The sequence below is a fragment of the Peromyscus maniculatus genome, chromosome 5 (genome assembly GCF_049852395.1).
Source record: "Peromyscus maniculatus bairdii isolate BWxNUB_F1_BW_parent chromosome 5, HU_Pman_BW_mat_3.1, whole genome shotgun sequence".
In the NCBI taxonomy this organism is placed as follows: Eukaryota; Metazoa; Chordata; class Mammalia; order Rodentia; family Cricetidae; genus Peromyscus; species Peromyscus maniculatus.
The window spans coordinates 100,034,503-100,055,913 of NC_134856.1; the positions used below are offsets into that span (position 1 = coordinate 100,034,503).

The 21,411-nt window shown below is 40.1% G+C and overlaps 1 protein-coding gene across 2 annotated transcripts in view; it reads right to left on the reverse strand.

Annotated features, from left to right (window-relative positions):
- Positions 1 to 675: 675 nt before the first annotated feature.
- Positions 676 to 21,411, reverse strand: part of Rala (RAS like proto-oncogene A) — a 72,976-nt gene continuing 52,240 nt past the window's right edge. For both annotated transcript variants that reach the window (XM_006980139.4, XM_076572948.1), the window contains exons 2-5: positions 19,032 to 19,181; positions 14,364 to 14,572; positions 9,456 to 9,630; positions 676 to 1,337 (exon numbers count right to left, since the gene is read on the reverse strand). In XM_006980139.4, the coding sequence (XP_006980201.1) occupies positions 1,215 to 1,337; positions 9,456 to 9,630; positions 14,364 to 14,572; positions 19,032 to 19,145 (621 nt within the window). In that variant the 5' untranslated portion in view covers positions 19,146 to 19,181 and the 3' untranslated portion in view covers positions 676 to 1,214. The remainder of the gene's footprint in view (positions 1,338 to 9,455; positions 9,631 to 14,363; positions 14,573 to 19,031; positions 19,182 to 21,411) is intronic.

Below are 21,411 nucleotides of genomic sequence, written 5' to 3' on the forward strand. Positions count from 1 at the left end.
TGTTCAACTGCTTCATGTTAACCTTAGGAAATATAGGTACAGTATTCATTATGAACATAAAGAGACTACAAAGACTCCTCCTAATGCCCAGACTGTAACCTCATGAGTACACATTTAGAACTGACAGGTGGCAAGCATCTTTCCTCAAGTGTCCTAGTGCAAACCACATTAGCTCTCCTGATGGTCTTCCCTATGCCCTGCTTCCAGGAGATTAAACACTTAAATGCATATCACTTGCAGAAAGTGATTACTGGGACCAGCATCCTACATAAAAGGAGCACTCACTCAAACTTAATTGGTACTCACGCCCATAATCCAAAATCATCATATAAATATATGCTGGCCCTTCATCTTTAACTACCTTATAGTTCATTAAAATCAATGAAGGAGCTCTGGAACTCTAAGAACCAGAGTATGGCACACATCATCAATTTGGTCAGACTCCTAGCAGACACACATTTCTCAGGAATCTTCCTTGTAGCTCTACACTGCCTGGCAAGATAAAGCCTGTTACCAGTCATGTGGGCAGTGAGTGGCCCCAAGTGCTAGTGAAAACACACCCAGAATGATGTAACTGGATTATTTTCAGTTTCTAAATTAAGGCATATTCAAAAATATCCATGTATAAGTTCACACCATTTTTCTAAGTTAATTACCAGGTAATTAATATGCAGATTCACAGATGAATTACTCTCAGTTTTACTATATGCAACAACCATGCCAGTAACTTCTTCTTCTAGATTTGCATAACAACAGTTTAAAAAGTGGTACAGTTAACATGTTCACAATTGTCATTTTTCAAGGCAGTAGAAGACCAAGACATTTTAAAATAATATAAAATTTAAGCTTTATAATAAACACCAGAGGAAGTGGCCATTCCTCCCACCCCACCCCATCTCACCTCTTGATTAACAGTTCAAGAAAGACTGTCCCCGCTTCCCCCGCCCCCCCCAAAAAAACAAGCTTACACGCTACATTCAGGACTGTGATAAATGTAGGCAATTATGAAGTAAGTTGAGCTCGCTTCTTGGTGAAGCCACACAATTTCTTTTTAAGTGAATTTGACTTCCAGTGCAGTTCCAATTCATGCTTTTAGTGATACATAACAATTTCCAAAATGTTAGAGTAATTTCAGTCAATTGAGCCTTCAATGGCAATGCTTATAAATTACATTTATTAGTATGGTCAGGATAAGAAAGGAGTTTGGGCTTTGATTATAAAATGCAGCATCTTTCTCTGATTCTCTTGGCTAAACTTTTCCTCTTCTTCTTTCCATTCTTTTCTTTGCTGTCTTCCATCTTTCTGGCTCGAATTTCCCTCATTAAATCAAAAAATACCTGGAAATAATAAGAAAGAGTAAATAAAATAGGCAACAGCATGAACTCGGTGCTTCCCTGTCACAGCAGCAAACCTTGGGGATGAGAGAACCTTATCCAGAGCTCCTTCCTGAGATGGACCCAGGACACCTCACAGGGTGGCACCTGCTGCCCTGCCCCTAAGAAGGCTTGCTGGCGAGTGCAGCAGAGGAAAGCACACAAGCAAGTCGGAGCCTCCAAGGAGCTTGAGAAAAAACAGCAACTTTTCTGAATGGCATATACCTCTTGGTTTGTATAAGAAACAAACACTTTGTATAAGAAAAAAAAAAAGTCTATTTATAGTCATTCTCAAGACTCCAATGAAAACTGCTATACAGTAATGATAGGGCCCAAGATAAAACTCAAGTGATAACTGAAGTACTTCTGAAAGGCTATTATATTTTATGTATGAGTGTTTTGCCTAAATGTATGCATGTGCACCAATGGTGTGCTGTGTGCCTGATATGGCCAGAAGGCAATGGATCCCTAGGAACTGGTGTTCCAGATTGTTCTGAACTGTCTTATGAGTGTGGGCACTGAACCTGGGTCTTCTGCAAGAGCAGCCAGTGCTTTTAACAGCTGAGCCATCTCTCCAGACCATATAAATATATATTTTGAGCACTTTGTGACCAACAAATGTACTTTGCTAATTAATGGTGATTAAGTTTATAATGAAAAAATTATCATAGTAACTAAAAATTGCTAGTGAAATAACTGAGACATTAAATTTCAATTATAAATCTTCTCTAACAAAGAAAGGCCTAGAAAAACATAATAAGCTAAGTGTGAGTGGGGAAATTAACTCTCACAGTCCATATTCTAACATTCTGTTGGTTTTTAGAGTCTTGTTACCTCGAACTCATCAATTTCCTGTCTAAGCTTTACAAATGTTTGAATTTTCTCCAAAAATTGTTACTACTTATGGAATTAAAAAAATATACAAAAAAAACCCTCAACCTCAATAAGACTAAAAACAAACAAGAAATATAAAAGATAACATGTCACATGTACACATATACCTCAAATGACAATGACTGCAATGTCTAACATGCCTTTAGCTCTCAAGGGAAACCAACTGAAAACTGTAAGGTACAGACACATGGAGAAGGCACCGGTGTGGGAGGAGCAGGGCATGCGCATCTGCTTGCATTTGTAAAAGGGAAGCAATGAAATGATGAGGCAAACACCCACTAGCTTCTTAGGAGAACTGTTTTCAAGAGCAATGGAAGACATCAGAACCATTGGGCACCTCTGAATATACTTTGTTAAGTAATTTCTACCTGGGAAAATTAAAATTGTGTACATTAGAACCAGTAATAAAACATAAAAATCATTAAAAATTGAAAACTAAAAACAAGAATAATTTACATTCAAGTTGACGACACAATCATGAAGAGGAAAGCAGTACTTCAAGAGTCTTTGGAAAACCTTTGGAACATATTACATGGCAAATTCACCTTAGGTGTTAAAGATTAAAAATAAAAACAAAAGTCCATCAACAAGAAGGACCACAAAGATGCTCAGCATGCATGAGGTTCTAGGTGTGATCCTGAATAACACATACACATATGTATACACTCATATTCACACATATGCACACACAGGCACACACACATACATACACCCCAAATCCCATCAACAACAACAAAAAAGCCAAACAAGTCTCAAGAGTCACTCTGTGGCTTACTGTGAAAGTCCCTCCCACTACAGGACAACACAGTGCTGTTCTGTTGCTGTGAAGCCAGGATTTCCAGGGGAATGGTACCTCAAAGTGGTAAGGATCTACAATAGCAAATCTGAACTGGTCACATGTGAATTCACGAGCTTTTCTTCCATTTTTAAAAAGTACCCCTTGTCATGGTTCAGTGAAAATCCACAAAGTGATACTAACTGACAAATATTCTCAGGTTGAGGCTACTGAATAACAATCTATCAAAGGAACCAAGGATAATAGGTAAATAGCTGATTTTTGAGCTGGAGCAAGAAATATAAAATTTAGACAAGAAAGTGAGGGTGCTATAAAATACTATAATGGCACAAAAGAGGAATGAATGATTAAAGGGTAAATTCCAGAGGTGGGGGACACATAAATGCTGAAATACCACAATGGCATAAACACCACTGTTGGATCTCAACTTCTCCCAGAGATTTCGGAAGCCTCTGCTTCCAATCCAGATGGGACTAGCTCTAGCAGGAAGCCTTCTTTCTGACCAAAAGTCTTCATGAGAGCCCTCCAGTACTCATCTCTACTGCTGACAGATACAGTGCACTATGAAAAGGATATATAAGAAGGCTTAAATTTCTAATAAGCGAATCCCTTTTAGAAACCACCCAAACTAGAAAACATGGTAGAAAACCTTGAAAGTTGGCATCAGCTAATTTGATGAATTAAAGAAAAGTCCCGTTTCAAGATCCAACTAAAGGAAACAGCAACTAGAAAAGAGGAACAAGGACCAGACAACCAGGAACAAGGACCAGACAACCAGCAGTCCCCCAATCAGAGGACCATTAACTTCTTTACTACATTTCTCTCTCCTTCCTCCCATCCTGTTCTGGCTCCATCCTCTTCTCATTTTAGGGCACCTAGTATGTATGAAATTTGGCTAATTCTACACTAATGACCACAGGAAATTGTGGTGATATTGTGTTCCCCAAAATGTTGTGCACCCTAATAAACTTATCTGGGGTCAGAGAACAGAACAGCCACTAGATCTAGAAGCCAGAAAATGGTGGCACACACGCCTTTAATGCTAGCATTCCAGAGGCAGAGATCCATTTGGATCTCTATGAGTTCAAAGCCACACCGGAAACAGCCAGGCATGGTAACAGTGAGCCTTTAATCCCAGGAAGTGATGGCAGGAAGCAGAAAGGTATTTAAGGTGTGAGGACAAGGAACTAGAGCCTGGTTAAGCTTTTAGGCTTTGAGCAGCACAGTTCAGCTGAGATCCATTTGGATGAGGACTCAGAAGCTTCCAGTCTGAGGACTCAGAAGGTTCCAGTCTGAGGAAATAGGATCAGCTGAGGAATTGGCAAGGTAAGGTGGTTGTGGCTTGTTCTGCTTCTCTGATCTTCTAGCATTCACCCCAATACCTGGCTCCAGCTTTGTTTTTATTAATAAGACTGTCTAACAATTAGTGCTACAGGAAATCCTCTTCACATAAATCAAAATAAAGGCAGACAAAACAAATCCAAAGGCTTATGCTTGACTTAAAATATCTATGGTTGAAAAATAAAAACTACCCTCATCAGTATTTCCACTTTAAGTATATTTTGGCCCTGAGTTCACACCACAGACTACATTAAACTTTCAAGAAGACTAAGGAGCTATTATAAAAACCAATACAAAAAGAAAGTAACTGTATATGTAAAGCTTATAATAGTTGAAGGCTCTAAGCCACCCAACCCAGAAATCACAAAATAAACCACCCAAATTCTGACAGCACAGTCTTCCATGTCTTTCATGGTTAAAGTGAAGTATGCCGAGTGAAGACATGTGCTGATAAGGAGACAATAATGACAACAGAGGAAAGTGAACAAAGGATCAATGTTATTAGTATAAAGTAGACACAAATCAAAAGATATGAAGTCTGTTGATAGGCAGGCAGAAAACAGAGAATTCAGACTTGGCAGAAGATTGACAGCAGGCCAATGAATCAATCAAGGCTTGAGCAGTCTCACTGGTCATCAGGGCTCACCATTTTCATGTAAGTTGTAATGGCTGTTTAAATTCGACTAGAAAGGCTATATGAAAATGGCTTCTTATAAAGATGATGGAACACAAGGAGACTATTACGGTGGGCACTTTGTCATCATAGTTTAAAAAGAATCCTTGCCTTTTTCTGAGCACCCACAGAAAGTTCAGTGCAGTACTGTTTGTAGTAGAAAGATTTGTGGGTGCTGGGGGAGAGATGGCACAGTGTGTAAAAGCACCTTTTCCTTTTAATGGTTCATTATAAAGATTCATCATGACTTAAAACTAGTTATTGGACACATGTAGTTCTAGTCTTTTGCATCTATAAATATTGTTTCAATGGCTACAACTGTAAAAAAATATATATACATATGATTTTTTCTCTAAATACACTTTAATTTGTTACTTCAATAATTTTGTGTTTATTGGCTCTAAATTTTTTTCATACAATATATTTTGATCATATTCTTTCTCTCCCCCAACTCCTTCCTTCCAGTCTTCTCTATCTCCCTATCCACCCAACTTTATTTTTTCTTTTTTCACTCTCAAACAACACAAAAACAAATGAAAACAAACATACACCTCCTCCCCAAGACAATAAACAAACAAACAAATAAATAAAATAAAAAACATACCAAAACCACGGAGTCCCTTTTGTGTTGGCCAACTACCCCTGAGCTGCCCTGCAGTGTAGGTTGATAAAATCCAGTGACAGTGCATTGGAGAAAACGGATTTTCTCTCTCCCAGTCACCATAAATAACTAAGAGTTTCTTGGGTAGGAGTGGCACTTTGTGCCACTTCCTCTTGTCCCTGCTAGGATCAACACACTTTTAGAATTGGAAGTGATAGATAACCACCACACTGCCTGTCCATAAGCATGAGGCCTTTTCTACATTCTTGCCAAGAATATATCTTAATTTTCCTAATGAGATGGACTAAAAATATGACGTTATGTTTTTAAATAGTACTTCTGTTTTTACAGGTAAGACTCAGCTCCTTCTCAAGTTGAAGGCCATCTACATTGTTTTCCTGTAATGCATTTGGACTGCAGTCTTGCTAGATCGATGGCTGTCTTCTCACTATCCTGTGAGTACTCTGATCTCACCTCCACAGCCTCTGAGGTCAGCAGATAATTACCACAAAGCTGTGACAGCACAGCTCATCTCTGTGGACTGCTACTATTTGCCTCTCTTCTCTTTAGTCCCAGTCACTTTTAGGATGTTCAGAAGCTGCTTAAGACAATTAGGAAGAAAGAACTCGTATGTTCCAACAATGTTCAATTTTTCCTTCCACCCCCATCCACCCAAGACACTGAATCTTAAAATATATAAGTACTTTAAAAATATTTAACATAATCTTACAGAAACCAGTATATCATATGGAACAGAAATATTTTAGGACTCACTGTATATAAGTATTAAAAGTCTGATCACATTCCTACAAAAATTTAATTATAATGATGCCATTATATCTATTACAGATTGTAGTACTTTGAATGTAATTGGCCCCTATAAGCTCATAGGGAGTGGCACTATTAGAAGGTGTAGCTTTGTTGGAGTAGGTATGTGCGGACTTGTTGGAGGAAGTATGTCACTGTAGGGGTGGGATTTGAGGTCTCCTATGCTCAAGCTATACCCCATGAGACAATTCACTTCCTGTTGCTGTTGATCAACTCTCAGCTCCTTCTCCAGTACCATGTCTGCCTGCATGCTGCCATGACCTGCCATGATAATAATGGAATAAACCTCTGAAACTGTAAGCCACCCCAAGTAAATGTTTTCCTTTTTAAGAGCTGCCGGGGTCATGGTTTCTTTTCACAGCAATAGAAACCCTAACACAGATGAACAAAAAGAACTTATGATTTTTTTTTAACCTTATGCTTTCTGCCTCAATCTTCTTTTTCTTTTCTTAGTGTGTATGTGTGTTTCTTCTTGAGACATGCTCTCACCGTGACTATGTAGACTAGGCTGGCCTTGACCTCACAGAGCTCTGCCTGCCTTTGCCTCCTCAGTGCTGGGATTAAAGGTCATGCTATCACGCCTGGCCAACCTTATGCTTTCTAAATCAGGATTATGGACTTGTAAGTATAAGCAGACCAATCTACAAAAACTTGAGGCCATCTACAGAAACGTGACTCAAGTGTGGCCCATCTGGAAGCTTTCTAGAAATGCAAATGCTCAGGCCCTGTTCCAGAACAAATGTTGCAGAAAAATCTCTAGTGGTGAGCCTTAAGTGCTGAAAGTCATGGGAGTATACAGCAGGTGACAACTAGTATTTAACAGGTTGACCTACCAGATGAATAACTCTCTGATGGGGAACCTCATTTGGCAAAGACCATGAGGTTACTGACTGTAAATGACTGGTTGCTTCTGTCTATAATTTTTCTCATGTGCTACTACATTTCTTCCCTAAAAACAGCTATAGGTGTTTTCCCACTGCTTGTATGTTTATCTTGTGAAAATATTCCATCTATTGGGCACACATATAGCTGTGGATGGTCAGGAAGATGATTTCTGCTTAAGCTGTATAATTCTGATGAATAGAAATAATATTAGGATATTTTTCATTACTACTACTGACACAGGAAAATTTTCAGCTACAAAGACTGCCTTTTACACATTTAGCTGATTTTAGACTTTAGAACAAATTCAAAACAGACTAGCTGCTCCTGCAGAGAACACACAAGAACAAGTTCTCAAGTGTTTGTTGAATCAAAGTCAGGCACAAAACAACTTTAGTACACAAAATTTTCTCAGCAGTTGACTCTCTGCACATACTCCTGGTCACTCAAGGTTCAGCAAACTAATTGTTTATTGCTTAAGTCTTGAATTTCAAAGTCTGCTCTATTCACCATGCCCGGTCAGCGTGACCATACTAGCCTGAGAGAAACTGTGTGATTTCTCATGGCTCTGTCTCTTATTGTTTACTCAAGAAATGCTTTGTGACCCTGAAAATGTGATTCATATTTGTCCAGAATTTTTGCTGTAGAAAAAGTGTGAGAGATGTAAAAGTGTGAGAGAAGTGTGAAGAGATGTAGTTGAGTGGGTAGAAAGATATAGATGTAGCTGTATAGGACAGAGATGTGCATGTAGTGTAGAGAGAAGAGGTGAATAAGTGAGTGATTGAGAGAGAGAGTAAATGAGTGAGTCAAGAGTGAGTGAATGATGCAGTAGTATGTGAAGGAATGTACCAGAGCAGAGAAGAAATGTGTATACAAGAGAGATGTGAAACTATATAGAAAAGAGTTGTAACTATGTACAGAGATGTGTGGTTGTGCAGAGAGATGTATATATGTAAAGACAGATATTTAACTGTATGGAATGTAGCTGTGTGGAAACAGAGAGATGATTTTTTTGAAGATGAAGTAAAAGAGAAAGTTACCATCACAAAGCATGTATGCTTCCTTATTTTCCCCTCAGATAGAAAAGTCTAGCCCTTGCCGCCTTTGTAGTTTTTTTTTTTTTGCATACCCTGGGCTCCTGGAGGTTGGTCCCCAAGTATAAAGCAATACTTAAGGATGTGTGCTTGTTAGGAATAATGAACAGCTAGCCTGTGCAGTAGGTTTAAGAGGTTCCTATGGACAGTCACAGTATAGAGACTGGAGAACATCCTACTGGGAGTCTCTAAGAGCCAGAGCCATCTCAGCCCTGAAGATAGTCTCCTCTAATCCTGGAAAGGGTTCCACACAGTTCCCAAGAAGGGTCTCTATACACAGTGTAGGAAGATAAGGGGAATGTAGAGGATTTCCCTTTGTACTCAGGAAAACAAAGGCTGAGGATAAAGAATCACAGCAGTAATAGAGACTTTAGAATAATCTTAAATAGGAGTTCCTCCATCCAGAAGGCATCTTCCCTTTAGAGACCTTACATAGCACCAGGAAGGCATCAGTCAGGGGAAGCACATACAGTGCTGGCATGTTAAGAGTCTAGCGAATTTCTTTTACACTATGCAACCCCATTCAAAATTAAGCAGTAAGTGGGATGGGGGATGCTGCTGCTGATTTTTAAAAAGCACATTTAGCCATAATGTCTTGTATCTGAAAAAGTCAAAGACAAGGTGAAGTATAAAATTTCTAACATGTCTTACTTAAGTATTTAGGGATGATAAAAATCAGTCTCTTTCTGGGATGCTGAAATGGCTTAGTGGATGAAGGCATTTGCCACCAAGCCTGAGGACCTGAGTTTAATCTCTGGTGGAAGGAGAGAACAGACTCCTGTGAGTTAGCCTCTGACATCCACAGGTGTGCTATGGCATCCCTCTCCCCAATAAATAAAAGCAAACTAAAAAAAAAAAAAAAAAAAAAAATCACTCTATTAAATCTTAGTTTGGATCTCAGAATCTAGATAAAGTAGTATAACAGGCCAATCAACTTACACACCCCGAAGTAACAGTGAGAGCCACATTTTACCTTGTCAACATTGGCGCGTGTTTTAGCAGATGTCTCCACATAGTTAACATTCCACTGGTCAGCTCTGTTTTTTGCCTCTTCTACAGAAACCTGCCTTTTATCTTCCAAATCTGATTTGTTACCAACCAGGAGAAACGGAACATTCTCATCTTCTTTTACTCTTAAAATCTGCTCCCTAGGTAAGTAAAAGCAAGAAAGAAATATTAACACAATGCTTATACATTAAAAATTACAAAATTGGGGCTGGAGCAATGGCTCAGCAGTCAAGAGCATTTGTTGCTCTTGCAGAGGACCCAGGTTCAGTTCCCAGCACCTGCATGGTGGTTCCCAACCATTCCTAACTCCAGCTCCAAGGGATCTGATGCCCTGTTCTGATCTCTGTGGGTACCAGGCACACATATAGTGCACATACCTACATGAAGGCAAAACACACTCATACGAATAAAATAAATCTAAAAATAAACAATACAACAACTAGCCACCTGCAATCAGAATTTATTTACGACCATGTTTCTATATAGTAACAAGTTGATTTATTACCTCCCATTGATCAATCCAGCTACGTATTTCCTTAAATAACAATAGAGAAATATAGCAAAGTCGGGAACACAAGCATAGCAGTAGCAGAAAAGCTGTGAGGACATGCTCCAGTGCAGGTGACTTTACTTTCCTTGGTTGCTGTGTGAGTGTGAGCACATTTCATGCATCAGCAACATCACATATCACTTACTATCCAGATCCAAACTTTATTTGGCTATCCTTAGTTGTATTTTTGTTTTAGTGTTTCCCCTCAGTGTTGGACGGAACTCAGGGCCCCATAGATGCTAGACAAGTGTTCCACCACAGCGTCCCATTCTCAGCCAGATGCTCCCAATTTGTGCACAGCATCTTTTTTCTGCTCCAGGCACTCATTCAGGGCATGATGCAACACTTAGTTTCCTGACACTCCAATAGGCTGTGTGGCTTCTAAGACTATGCTTGTTTTGACGATTTCCTTGGAAGAGTTGAGGGAGGAACATTACAGTATGTCTGTCAGTTGGTTTTTTTGTGATGTTTTTCTCATAATTCAACTGGGATTATAGAAGAAGTTCTCAAAGATAGATAGCACTATTCTTATTATATTCCAAAGGTTCCCCCAAGTGCTTTGAAAGCCCCACACAGGACAGAAATTTCTGAAGGTAGCTCTTCTATATAAAGATGTTATATATTACAAAGGTATTACCAATTGTAAAGTGCCATGACTCTGTTCTTCGTAGTCATGTGATTCTGAGCAAAGTACTTTGCCTCACCTCCCTCATCTGTAACATGGACTGACAATGCATTACCACACCACTGCTGTGAGGATTAGAAGGGAAGTGTCTATATATGGTATATAACAATTTATGTAGTAAGCTGCAGGTGCTCTTACTGTTTACTGGAGGGAGATCCTTAGCTAGTTTGTTTGTGTATTTATTTTACAGATCATAGGACTGAATCCTAGGCTTTGTGCATGCTGGGCAAAAGCTGTACTACTGAGTTATGCCCTCAATCCCTTTCATTCTGAGAGGTCTCACTAAGTTGCCAGTGTGGTTTGGCCTTGAACTTGTGATTCTTCTGCCTCAGCATCACAGGGAACTGGAGTTACAGGTATTCACAATCCTGTCTGGCCTTTTCAGTTAAAAAAATGAAGGAAGATGGGCCGGCTGGATGACTCAGCTAGGAAAGGCTCCTGTTGCCAAGCCTGACAACCCGAGCTCATTCTCTGCACACACATGCTAGAAGAAGGGAGTAGATTCCCACTGTCCTTTGACTTCCACATTTATCCTATGGCACATGTAAACAGGCGCACGTGCACACACACGTGCACACATGCACACACAAAATAAATAAGTGTAACTACAGATTTAAATTAAGAAATAGAAATATCTTACTTAGAATATCTTGCTATCTTAGACATGCCATGCCTTTGAAATTATTGAAAGATGCAGAAATTATAGGAATGTAAACATTTTCAGTTGAGAAAAAATGAGAATGTTAATGTTAATGTTATGTTAATGTTAATGTTAATGGACTATTTGAGTAGTAGGTCAACAAAATAGACCTGATTAGTTTGTACAGTTCCATGTGTTATATTGGTTACCACTCACAATAACAAAATAGACCTGATTAGTTTGTACAGTTCCATGTGTTATATTGGTTACCACTCACAATATCTTGAGAAAGTATATCAACAACTCGCCATTTTTGCTATTTAATTGTTAGGTTTGTAGAGAGAATTTTGGCCCATCGTAGTTTGTTTCTGGGGCTGGCAACAACAAAATTTCTATTACATTTTTGTCTATTAAGGAACAGATTCTCATGGTTTCAGGTTGGCCTCAAACTTCCTTTGTAGCCCTGCCATGTCCAGTGCTGGGCTCAGTTCCTGGTTAGTTACCTTCTTGGTCAGCTTCTTCCAAGCTGAAGACTGAGCTAAGATGCTAAGGACAATGACTACCACTCGGTCTCCTAACTACTCAGCGAGTGACTGACTTATGCTCCTAGTCTCCTGTGCTGCTGATAAATGCGCCACTTAGCCAGGTGCTGCAGGAAGACCCATTCTGAAACTACAGTGACCACACTTATCAGAAACATGGAAGACCTGAACCCACTGGGCCAGAGGCAAGATGATGACTCTTCTTTTTATTTTTTATTTTTTAGATTTATTTATTTTATGTATGGATGTTTTGTTTGCATGTATGGCTGTGTACTATATGCATGACTGGTACCTGTGGAGGTCAGAAGAGGGTACTGGATTCCTTAGAACTGGAGTTAGGGATGGTTGTAAGCCATTATGTGGCTTTTGGAAACTAAACCTGGGTACAAGAGCAACAAGTGCTCTTAACCACAGAGCCATCATTCTATGCCCAGGAAGATGATTTTTCTTAGGCATAACATGTTTTTTTGTTTTTTTTGTTTGTTTGTTTTTTTATTAACTACTTTCCTGTCACAGAAAGATACTGTTAGGTCTGTAACCTTCATACATATTTTGCTTAATGCTATAGTTACTATTAATACAGACATTGCTATAAAAATTTTAAAATATGAAAGTCCCTTTAAAATATGGCCCAATTTCATACATAAGGAAAGGGAGCTCCCAAAAGTTCAGAGTGCACAGTTCTCAAGTCCAATATGTATTACCATGCAGCATACTGTTATATGATCGTAACTGCTGTAGGTGAGAAAGAAATGAGTTCTGCTCTCAAGACTTTTTACTTGGTAAGGAAAAATATAGAAGTCAAGTTCAGTACAAGAGTGTGGTAATGTGAAGCTGGAGATATGGCTCAGAAGGTTCGAGTACTTGCTGTTCTTCCAGAGGACCAGGATTTTATTCCCACCCACTTGGCAGCTAACAACTGGAACTTCAGTTCTAGGGGAGCCAATGGCCTCTTCTAGCCTCCATGGTGCATAGACATGCATTCAGGCAAACCACCCACACATACTAAGAGCAGTGTGGCATGGTAAGTGCGACACTAGTACTGTACAAACACATCATTTGAGGAGACAGGAAGCAATGGCCTGCCCTGGTGACAGGTGAGCAGGAAGGGTGGAGGCTGCAGATATTTAGGAAGTAGCACCTGGGCTACACTTGCAGGGTAGATCACGTGGAGTACCTTCCGTGACCAGCCAGACTTCCCCGCTGTTGCTGAGTCACTAGGCCCACTTTTCTTTATGGGAAGGGAACATACTGGAGGTACACAGAAGAGCAATGAATCATCCTGATTTCCTAGAGTGGTCCATAATAACTATGGTGAAAAAAATGTATTCCATTACCTACACAGGGCCTGCTACATAATAAACCCTTTTGTATTTTCTGGAGGAATGGATGGGCATACATTAACACTTACATAACTTTCCATGTCTCTAGTTTATAAGTTTCCAGGATCTGTAGTCCTTTATACAATATCACATATGAAATTCCTTTACAGAAACAACAAATCTAATCTTGTAAATCAAGTTATCTTGTGCATTTTCTCAATTATATGCCTTTGTACGGGGAAGACTACTCTCTTAGATTCCTTTAAGGCTCATTATTTCTCACAGGCTCATCTTTTTTGTGAAGTTTTCCCAATCCCTCCCCTTTCTGGATCTTCTATAATATCACTGCCCATGTTTCCTACTTTACCCTCCATTAGGTTTTACTTCATGCCTTATATATACAACTAGGCTGTGCAAATCTTGATTAGAGGACATAGTACATGCTTCTTTTGTGCCTTGCACAATGAAATTCATATCACAGAAACAAAAATATAGAAGGAAGGAGCATCTTTGATGATGCACTCAGTACTTTCAAGATTACTCCAGAGATTGTTCATGCCGATGTTCCTCAGATAGAGTAATGCCATTTGTCTCTAAGCCAAACGTATGCTATACTCTGATTAGGTACAAAGTAAAGAAAATACACTGTAGAACACAGTCAAGTATGCTAATTGACAGTGATGATTATTCTCATTTTATAAATGAGAACATGTAAATCTATAAGATTATTTGTATTTTAAAAATTCTAGACACCGATATTGTAAGGAGAATGGCAATGTGTCCTTGACTATGACACAAGTGCTTAGAAATTAATAACTACAAAACTATGGAGAGCGTCATTGTGACCCCTGTACTATCACAGCAACAGTAATGCTGTACTCTTAAAGAGAGATGGCTTAGGAAAGCATAAGGGGTCTCTGGGTACTTGAAACCACACTGTGCTAATGCTAGGGCAGCTGTAAGATCTGAATATGTATGCGTATATCCACAGTGGCCAGAGTCACACACTGACATCAAAGTGTAAAGACACACTATTCAAGACACTAAAAGATTAATAAGCAAAAAGCTCTAGTTATCCACCTGTTTCTGGAAAGAACAGTCACGTGTACAACCTGAGATTAGGCTCAGCCATACCTGAAGTCAGCTGTGGCTGCAAAGGATTCCATCTCTGTGATAGAGAAGACACAGAGGAAGCCCTCCCCACTCCGGAAGTAGTTGTCTCTAATTGCAGCGTAGTCCTCCTGCCCGGCTGTATCTAAGATGTCGATCTGCACCTCCTCCCCGTCCAGCACTACCTTCTTCCGGTAGCTGTCTGCTTTAGTAGGTTCATAGTCCTCTACAAACTAGAAAACATGAAACACACATCAGTCTTTTAATTGTTATTTTTACTTTAAAAAAAATCGTATTTAGAAATCACTACTCTTTACCTGTTTTCCCCAAATGGTAAAAACTATATCAATTTTCATTTTAGATAACTGGTCAGCTTCTTTATCTGCAAAAAGACTGGGTTGAAGTCTTACTTCTAGGCTATTTACAGCTTGAAATTAGTCCATTTTCTTTCTAAAAGCACTATATATACAAAACGTATTACATATATATTTTTATCAGATTTGGAATCCCACTCTTGATGACTCCAAATATGCAAGATTTTTTTTTTTACCAGAATTATGGAGATAATTAACAAACTACTTAGATAAGTACCACTAAGTCTTTCTCCACAATTAGACGAGTCAATACAGTATGGCTACTACTCTCCAGTAAACCTTAACCTTTGAGACCCCAAACCATCTGATCTGACCTTTACAGTGCCATCCCCACTCCCATTATTATGCCCACAGATCTCTTTGCTATGCGCACTCACACACAGTGTGGGGTTTTAAAATTTGTTTTTATAAATATTTTCATTATTTATTTAACATTTCTCACAGTTACTAGAACTTACCTTTGACAGCATGGGCCCTGAACTATTACTTCCTCAGCTCTATATATCCTAAGTCTAGGACAGTAAACAGTGCATGGTAGACCAGTGGTTCTCAACCTTCCTAATGCTGCGACCCCTTAATACAGATCCTCATGTTGTGGTGACCCCAACAAAAAATTATTTTCGTTGCTACCTCATAACTGTTACTTTGTTAGTTATAAACTATAAATATCTGAGTTTTCTGATGGTCTTAGGCAACCCCTGTGAAAGGGTTGTTCAACCCCCAAAGCGGTTGTGACTCACAGGTTGAGAACTATTGTGTAGACAATCACAATAATTGAGACATAATTGTTTAAGTTCTTAAATTTATTTTACATCCCGACTGCAGTTTCCCCTCCCTCCTCTCTTCCGAGCCCCCCTCCCACCTCCCTTCTGCCCCTCCCATCCCCTCATTCTCCGCTTCTGTTCAGAAAAGGTCAGGCCTCCTATGGATATCAACAAAACACGGCATATCAAGTTGCAGTAAGACGAAGCACCTCCCCATGTATTAAGGCTGGGCAAGGTAACCCAATATGAGGAATAGGGTCCCAAAAGTCAGTAAAGAGTCAAAAACAGCCTCTGCTGCCACTGAGCATGGGAGATCTTTCCATTTTCTGATAGCTTCTCCAATTTCTTTCTTCAAAGACTTCTTGTCATACAGGTCTTTCCCTTGATTGGTTAGAGTCACCCCAAGATATTTTATAATATTTGTGGCTATTGTGAAGGGTGTTGTTTCCTTGACTTCTTCCTCAGCCCATTTATCATTTGTATATAGGAGAGCTACTTACTCTTTTGAGTTAATCTTGTATCCAGCCACTTTGTTAAAGGTGTTTACGAGCTGTAGGAGTTCCCTGGTAGAATTTTTGGGGTTGCTTATAAAATACATTTTAGTAACTGTAAAATTATCCAATATTCTACCAACATTCTATTCTAGTTTTGTTTTGTTTTTTTTTCTCCTAACACTGTGCTTAACTATTCAGTCCAAGTTAAAACACTGAGAACCCCAGCATCTTCTGGGAGTGAAACCAGTGCCTGGTTCTGAGCAGCCTTTGCAGAGGTCTCTGGCTCTATCACTTCTATATTTATACTAGCATGGTAAAGACCCTTGCAAACCAGAAAAGCAATGTACATTCTCAGGACGGGCCCGGACAGTAAGACAAGGGTTCTCTACAACTGCAGCCCAGTGAGACGACAGTCGTCACCCCCACCACTGGTCTCAGGGTGACTGCTGAGCACAAGGACATCAGCTTCACCACATGGGGTGTGGGCAGCCAGGACAAGACTGGCCACTGTGGTGCTACTTCCACAACACCCACGGCTTGATCTTCATAATAGACAGCATATGAATGAGGTTCCTGAGGAGTCATCAGGATGCTGGCTGAGGCTGAGCTATGCGATGCTTCTGTGGTGTTTGCCAACAAGCAGACAGACACTAACTGCCCCCACTCCCACTGGCACGAGTACAGCTGAAACATACACAAGCTGGGGCTGCACTCTCTATGCCACAGAACTGGTACATTCAGGTCACCTGTCTCACCAGCGGGGATGGCTCTCTAGAGGATTAGACTGGCTGTCTAATCAGGTCTGCAACCAGAAGAAGTGAACCAGATCCTTCCCTATCTTACTTCTCTGCCCTCAGCTTTCCTTTCATGTGGCAAGCATGACGACTTCATGGTCTTGAGTGCCATGGCTGTCTTCATGGGTCGGTCCCATGCACATACAGCCTATAGCCAGGTTTTATATAATGTAAATAGTTTCTGTTTCTACCCAATTTCTGGTACTCCTATGCAGTATTACTTAGCCTTTTGATTCTGAAAAGAGAACCAATTCTCTGATAGTAGTGAGGAGGGATTTGGATGTCAGGGCACTGGATTCCTGGAGCCTATAGGCTGTAGACCAGTGTTAGGATTCATTTTGGTGGTTGGTTTTTAACCCAAACTCAGTGCTTTTAAAAAAAGGTAAGACGAGAACACTTCAACACACAGAAGTGGGGATATGCCTGGGGAAGTTTTGCAGTAACAGCCTGCATACTAGCCCACTGGATAGGTGTTACCTGTGGGAACAAACCACAATCAGCTGCATGACCAGTGGAGACCCTGTGACCTGACTGCCTTTGGGTCACCTGCATGCCATAGCTTGATTGTACTTGTGGTCACAATGGGGCAGGCTGGCAGCCATGAGGGTGCAGGGCCTTGTCCTTGGCTAGTGGAAGGCTGGGCTAGAAGGCAAGCCACATTGGCACCTTGTTCTTGGGCCCACTTGGACATGCTGGTGGCAGCCTAGGAGCTGGTATAAGCTGGCAGGGTAGGTTCACTCCAGCCCCACATCCTTGAGCACGCCATCTCTGTGTGTGCAGCAGCTGCCTCCCTCCGCCTGCAAGGGTCTGACCTGCCATCCAAAGATGACCTTTGGTTTTTTTCCTTTTGTGTTTTGATAAACACTAAAGAAGCTGGAGCTGTTCAATCTGTCTTAGAGAAACCTCAGAACTGGTTTATTTGGTGTTGTGGAGCATTTTACTGCTTTTAGTACATAATTAGCAATCAACTGTTTATACACTTGTTTTCAGCTGTCACTTTGACAAGCACTGAAATTATAGCTATTAGAATAAAGTCTCTTACCTATTTTTAAAAAGTTAAAACATGAATGTTCTTATTTTTGGTTTCCTTTCTGGCAGGAAAGGAACTAGTGATGGGCACGGTGGCTCAGACCTGTAATCTTAGCCTGTGGGAAGCTGAGGCAGATAAACTGCCCTGAGTTTCAAGCCGGTATAGATTAGACAGTGAGACCCTGCCTCAAATCCCCACCCAAAAAAGGGGACGGGAGGACTAATACAAAGACTAGTTTGAGAGAAGACTGACACGAAATGAACAGTACAGAAAAGAAAATGAACAAATAAACCAGGGCTGCCTCAGCCTCCTCCCAGTGTTTTTCGTCACTGACAAACAGGACAATCACAGATTTGAGGGTGTGGGGTGTATGTGAAAGGGCAGATATGTAAGCAACAGAAACGGACTTGAGGTGTTAAAAATTGCAGTTTTTTTTTTTTTTTGTCAGACTACCAAGTTTAATAGTTGGTCATTCACCAGAGATGATTCTTCCTGGACAAGGTGGGGAACCTCTCTGAGGTTCTATTTTTTTCCTTCTAAAACAGGGACACTACTACTTACCACCCAGGATTGTTACAAGGATTAGGAAAGAAAGAAAGTCCACTGCAACTATAAACAGGGAGTCTATTGAGAGGAGGAGGTGAGAATAAATGACCAAATATATGTTTCTAATTTCTAACTTTATTATCACTTATAATAATTAGACTTGATAATAGTCCATTGGGAAAAGAAAACAGTCTGATACACATACACACAAATCTGTGATCTGACTAATAATTATAAATTTCTGTGACATGGCCTAGGCCTGTATCTATTTATGGTGGGTGCAGTACCATGGTGAACATGGACTTTGTTCTGAGGTTATTTAACAAAGATTTCATATGTTAATTTCAGGACTCAATGATATTCTACACCTACTAGAAATTCAAGGAGGGAATTGCCATTAATGTATTTTAAAAACACTAAAGTTAGATTACCAAAAAAAAAAAAAAAAAAAAAAAAAAGAGGCAGTTTTCAATTTTATTTTGTTTTGAAAGCCTGGGATCTAGAGACTCGCTCTTGAGTTTTTGATTGTAAAATTAAGTAGGAACAGATGTTGGCTCTAAATGTAAAAGTGGAAAGATATTATTAGGAGCTTTCAAGGATTGAAAGAATCCAACCAAATAACACTAACCTAAGCTAGAGGTCGACTCTGTGGAAGCCCAACTCATGCTATTCAAGTGAAGTCACACTTACCTCATCATACATGAACTGCAGAGTCAGGGCAGACTTGCCCACACCACCACTGCCCACCATGATGACTTTGTGTAAGGCCAAAGAATTCTGACCCTTGGGTTTATTTGCGGCCATCCTGTTTCCCAGAGTCTTCAGAGGATTAAGAAGAATCTAAGACAAATGAAATAGGTAGGGCTCAGTACACTCCTTAGAATTCCAGTGGAGGAAAGAAACACAATGTCCTTAGAGGGAGAATCATCCATCAGAGAATGCAATAGCAATAAGACAAGACTGATTCAAGGGCATTATCTTCGAATAGATTCTGTAATGAATGAGCTGTGACCAAATGTGAACATTTCCCAGGGCAACCACATGCTGGTAATAATGGGGTATTAGTTACATTGGAATATCTTCACTCGAGTATGAGAACAGGCTAAAGGGTTATTTTGTTTTTGTGTTAATTCATATGGGCAGCACTTAAAGAAATGTCCCTCCTAATTTCAGTAAGAAACAGAGACTGCCATTTACGTTAAGGACCTCCTTGGAAAGGCTTGCTGTAAGTGAAGAAATCTCATCCAAGAACTGGTAACAGTCTTACAGATAGGATCCCGGCAGTGTGTAATTCAACAACCATGCTATGAGGACATCTGTGGTTTTGAGAGTAATCAATATAACTTGACTGCTTTGATATAGCATGCCCTCCCTTTCCTTAGAACATTCATTTTACTATATTAAGGCTCACAATGTGGAGTCCAGATTCTTTTTTTTTTTTTTTTTTCCAATAAATCTTTCCTCTTTTCCTCTTTTAAAAAGATTTTATAGTGTTTGTGCCGGCATGTTTGTCTGCAGGCCAGAAGAGGGCACCAGATCTCATTGTAGATGGTTGTGAGCCACCATGTGGTGGCTGGGAATTGAACTCAGGACCTCTGGAAGAGCAGCCAGTGCTCTTAACCTCTGAGCCATCTCTCTAGCCGGAGTCCAGATTCTTATAGAAGCTGTAGTGGTGATGGGTGCTAAGTGTGGTGATATTTTATTTGTACTGAAATGTTATTTTAATTTTATATTAATAAATAAAGTTGCCCTGGGGTCAGAGCTATTAGAGCCATAGTAAGAGCATGGTGGTTAGAAGAGCTAGGTAGATTTCTGTGTGTTCAGGGATACAGCCAGTATTGGAGACATACGCCTTTAAGACCTGGAGGGCGGTACTTACAGGCAGTGATGAGGCAGTCATGTGGTTGGGTTTACAACCAATGAGAAGGCAGAACAGAAAGATTATTTAAACAGGGACACAGGAAGTACCTCCCTCTCTCGGGGAAGCTAGGAGCACTGCAGGAGGTAAGATTTTATCTCTGAGCTCTGACCTCTCGGCTTTTCTCTTTTACCTTGGCTCTGTGTTTCTTATTTTAATAATACGATTGGTTACATCTACATCTGGCGCCCAACGTGACAAGAATCCATTAAAAACTGCTTGGGGCCGGCTCCCTAGCCGGAGCAGCCGGCTCCCTAGCCCCAGCCCAGGTCTGCTTGGGCTCAGGCCGGACTGTGAGCTGCTTGCTTAAAGCCAGTGCTACAAACAGCTCAGGCCTGCCCTGCTAAACAGGGCCCCTGGCTGTAAAGCCAAGCCTTGACTCGGCTCAAGAGGGAACAAGTGGCTGGCTTTAAGCTTTAGCCGGCTACCCCTTCGCTTTCACTTTCACTTTCACTTTCGCTTTTGCTTTCTCTCTTGCTTTCTCTCTGTCTCTCTGTTTCTCTCTCTCTCTCTCTCTCTCTCTCTCTCTCTCTCTCTCTCTCTCTCTCTCTCTCTCTCTCTGGATTTACACCTAGGACTCTAGGTGGCTGTTTTGAAATTCGCTCGGATTTCTACTGTTCTACGCAGATTTGGTAAGTCATAAAGGAAACTATTTAAAAGACAAATTTTTTCCACATTTAAAAAAAATGGGTTTCCTGTGTACATTGGAAGAAAATTGGGTTTTGTTTGAAATTTTAGGCAGTCTGACAATGGAACAACTATATGAAAAGATTAGTATTATGGGAATTATGCAGTTAATCACCATGCTTATTCTCATTTTACTATTTAAAAAGATAGTCGATTTAAGTGCCAGGATAACAGCTTTAGAAAAACCTGTTAATTTTAACAGTGAAGTTGGTTCAAGTTTGGATCATAAGGTTACAGAAAGAAAGCCTGTTTTCACAAAATCATCCTTAATTTATCCTGTAACCGTACAGCAGATGCCTGATCAAATGGCTACACAAAATATCTGGGCTCCAATTGAACTGATGGATTTTAAAAGGTTTAAGGAGGCAATAGTATCTTATGGCATGCATTCCCCATATGTAAAGCAAATGTTAAACTCTTGGTCAACATATAATAGGATTATACCACAGGACTGGCGGGACCTTG